The 4,372-nt window shown below is 33.8% G+C and overlaps 1 protein-coding gene across 1 annotated transcript in view; it reads right to left on the bottom strand.

The window, feature by feature from the left end:
* Positions 1-2,267, bottom strand: part of LOC107654431 (E3 ubiquitin-protein ligase TRIM62-like) — a 6,444-nt gene extending 4,177 nt beyond the window's left edge. Inside the window, exon 1 of the mRNA XM_016441480.1 lies at positions 2,101-2,267. Coding sequence (XP_016296966.1) covers positions 2,101-2,155 — 55 coding nt within the window. The 5' untranslated portion in view covers positions 2,156-2,267. The remainder of the gene's footprint in view (positions 1-2,100) is intronic.
* Between the last annotated feature and the right edge of the window lie 2,105 nt (positions 2,268-4,372).

The following is a 4,372-nucleotide window of genomic DNA, read 5'->3' as shown; positions in this document are numbered from 1 at the left end:
TATATATATAAAATAAACATTAATAAATCTACAAAAACTAAAACTAAAAACTCAAATATAAAAAATCGAATTATTAATAATAATTATTGTATGTACAATACATATATAAAATAATAAATACATAAATTATGGATATGTTTCAAAGGGTAAAAAAATAAAACATACATAAACTTTTTAGACTAAATTACAATAATATAATTTTATAGGACTTTATAGGACTGTGTATAAAACTTTCAATATTTATAGGCTCACTAACAGGCTTTGGATTCAGAAAGTGGCAAAAATATTTCTGTTCAGGTTGACAGGAAAAAAAAAATTGGATATTGGAAATGTCTATGCGAAATTCAAAAAACGCCATGCCAGTTCAGAATAAAAGGCGGTGAGTGCAGCAGTGTGGAAGGAAGGATTTGAACTGGATTTGTTTCATGTGACAGGCCGAGCGTCGGCCCCTGCCTATTTCTGTCGGTGTAAAGGATGCTGGTAAATTGGAGAAATGATTGAGAGAGCGAGATATTCCCTGCTGTGTTATTTTAAATAATGCTCTGCCTCAGGTGGCTACTGAGGGGGAATACAGATGGAGGAGGCCTTCAGCGCTTCTCACTGCAGCTATTAAAATGGGCCACTCGTGCAGAGCTCAATCAGACGTGCATTATCTCATTCACAGGGCTGTAAACACAGAGGTTGTGTTTGTGTTGATTAGATCATCTCTAATTGGAAGCATTAATACATACACAATGATTAGTATTAGATCTTTGGACATGATTTCTATATTAATAGTACAACTGATACATAAATAACAACAGGCTATTCAATGAGATGCTCTTTCTTTCTGGACATAAATGAGCAGTGCTTAAAACTCGCTACCACAATGCTAGGTTGAAGCTGTTCAGTTGCTAAAGTGTCCTGAGTGGTTGCTTTGGTGTTCTGGGTAGTTCTTAGGTGGTTTGATATACTGTTCTCTAAATCCAGGTTCTTCTTCAATGCAAGTCTATGGGTTTTTTTTTTTGGCCTCTCTATGTACCACCAATCAAAAACAGTCAATCTGATCCAGGGTTATTACTGTTAACTAAAACTAATACTATTTTTAACAATGTTAAATGGTGAAACAAACAAACAACAAAAACAAAAAGACAAATAGCTAAAATTAAATAAAATACAAATATTATATGAAAAATTAAATGAAAGTTAGAAATGTTGCATTGGCAAATAACTGAAACAAGTTACTACATAACTAATAAAAATAAAATAAAAATAAATAAAATCTAAAATAAAAGGAATAACAAATATACGAAAAATATAAACATGAAAAAAATAAAGGCAATTTAAAATATAACATTTTAAATTATAATATAAATAATAGTACAATAACACTGGTCTGATCTCTTAGACAAATATTAACACACCTCCCCTCAATAAGCCACATGATGTGAGGTATTATTCACGTCTGCAGAACAAATAGTGTTGGGTTTTTCGAATATCTCAGTCCAACTGCAAACTACAAGACAGAAGCTAATGGCTCTGTGCAAATGTAAAAGTTTCTTGGATGAAACTAAGCGACCATAATCTTGACCCAACTAGTCTATAATTAATGATGTAAAATGAGCTCCAACATGACCGCAAACAAGATTGAAATTAGTGTCTGCACTCAATAGAAAGGGCAACGAGCTTCAGTCCTGTAGTGTGCGCTTGGCTGAACCTCAAATAGAGCAATAGTAACACTTGCCTTGGCAAATGCCACAAAATTGATTTTTCACTGTTCTGAATGCTTATGCCTGGAATATAAGCACATGCTAATGTTGAGATGCTGGGAAGTATTTGCTAAACACAAACAAACATACTAGAGGATTCACACAGGAATCTCACAAAACCATCGCAGATCCTTTGTAAATCCTGTTTGGGAAAACTTGATCTAGTGTATTTGTGCAGATTACATTAGCATGAGCTTAATTTCCAGGTATAAGCATTCAGAACAGTGAAAAACTCAATTTGTAGCGTAACTTTTTTTTTTTTTTTAAAGGGATGCATCTTGTATTTGCAGTTGTTTTCTCAGTGACACATAGCCACTATTTAAAATGCAATTCTACAGTTCTGACACATTACCTGGTGATATATCCAGAAAAAGAGACTTCCATATGGTATATTGTAGTGGCCCCATGTATTTGGATGTCGGGAAGTCTTCATAGGTGAGGTTGGTTTCGTGGATCTTTCCCTTTATTCTGCGGAGACAGAGGACAACAATTGCATTATTCAAATTCAACACTGGCAACCCACCAAACCCCAAGCAACCGATTCCTCCTCAAAGGCTAGATCCTGTTTCCAAACACTTGCTTTTGAATCGCACTGTGTTTTCTACATAGGTGTGCCGCCCCTGCAAAGTCAAACAGCTCAGATTCGCCGTTGGGAGTGAGGTCAATCTGGGCAACACTGCAGATCACTTTCATTACTTCAAGCCCAAAATTAATCATGCTATTCCTTTCCCATATGGCTAACTCATTCCCCTCTCGTCATTCCCAAATGAAAATGACTGCTGCACACCATTCAGAAGTGCAGTTTTCTCAAAATGCAGTCTTAAACTTCAAATATTTATGCTGATTAATAGGGCTAAGATATGTAGGTATAAATCGCAACAAGCTTTGTGCTTTGTTACTTTTGATATCAAAAAGTCTTCTTTCAAAATCTATCAATGTTATTATGAAATTTAAACAACAAACATCGTTTTGGTGCTCTTTAATGTGGCGTTACATTGCTGTAGATTCTTCAGTTCAAGCGGAATGTGAACAGATCCTCTTTTCCTCTTTACTACTAGTTATAGCACAAAATAAACATGACTGAACATCAGAGGGCATGTTGAAAGAAACAGTACAGGTCTCAGGTAATTGCTCAGTATTTCAACCGCAGAAAGACATCAATAAAACAATGTTACGTAGTGTTACATTTACATTAACAAAGCCATTTAATGACCACAGCTTGACCGTTACCTAGAAAAATGAACACTAAAGGGGAGCATTTTGCTAAAAATATGTACTGTATTACACACTCTTGATTTTTTTCTTACTTATATATTTTTACTTAACATTTTCTTCAATATTTAATGCAAGTTTGAATAATTCTGTCATGGAAACAAGTAATGACAGCCACCATTTAAACATTTTCTTCAATATTTAATGTAAGTTTGAATAATTCTGTCATGAAAACAAGTAATGACAGCCATTAACACTTTAAAAGAGACAGAAATGTAGATGTTTGTGAAAGATGCTTTCTCTGTTTTGGAGGGACGATCATTTTTAAATCACACCCTATTTACTGCATCAAAATTTGTTAATACTTTACAATATTTTTGGGTTGGATAATTGTATCAGTTATTTATTATTCATGCAACCATACATATTGCTGTTAAAGTTTTTATTTATAACCATTATATAGCTGATAACTTTGTCTAGTGCTCTTATGAATGTTTATATAGCATGACTTGTGAAAATTTAACTACTATACTGAATAACTTAGCATAGACTTCTTCATGGCTAGTGTTTGCATATTTCATTTCATTCTGTAACCTAATTGTTCTACAGATCTGTGCACTAGTGTTAAATGCTACAGATTTTGAAAGCATTGATAACGTTTCTGACAGATAATATCATGATTTTTTTTTTTTTTTTTGCATTTCCCTTACCGAATCTTGTTGTCAGCAATAACCTGTCCATGGACTTTTTTGATTACTGCCAGTTTAAGTGCCGGCGATGCAATGTTGCCAGATATTGCTATTAAAATAAACAAAAACCTATAAATAATAAAAAATAAACCGAAATTATTTAAGATAAAGTTATCGCTGATCCTAAACCGCAACTTCCTACTTTATTAACTTTCTAAAGTGTCAAATTAAGTGGAAAAACAAGTCAAAAAACGCTTATAATTAGGGGTGCTCCGATTGATCGGCCGATAATCACATTGGGATGATTGATTGGCAGTCTCTAAAAAGGCCGATCTCAAAAAAAACGATCTCAAGCTGATGACGGAGCAACTTAATTTATAAATCTATAAGTAAATGCAAAAGTAAAAAGCATTGAATAATGTGTTGCTTATATTTATTGTGTTTAATCATGTCTGTGAAAGACTGTATTACTGTACTGTGTAAAAGAAAATAATTGCAATGCTGAAAAAGCATTTTCAGTGACAATGTTTAAATTTGAAATCAAAATAATGGATAAATGTTGTGTTTGTGGTAAACAGCCACCGATCAGTAGAGGATTCCTGTGTGAAAGCACAGTCTGTGCTGCTTCCCCTCTCACAAGAGTCCCCTAAGAGGGGAATTCCCCCCATTTTCAAAAATGAAATTCAGGCCCTGAATAAATGTCTAAAAATCCTGATTGGAGTA

The sequence above is a fragment of the Sinocyclocheilus anshuiensis genome, unplaced genomic scaffold (assembly GCF_001515605.1).
Source record: "Sinocyclocheilus anshuiensis isolate Anshui unplaced genomic scaffold, SAMN03320099.WGS_v1.1 scaffold527, whole genome shotgun sequence".
Lineage (NCBI taxonomy): Eukaryota > Metazoa > Chordata > Actinopteri > Cypriniformes > Cyprinidae > Sinocyclocheilus > Sinocyclocheilus anshuiensis.
This window is presented reverse-complemented; position numbering and strand designations above follow the sequence as displayed.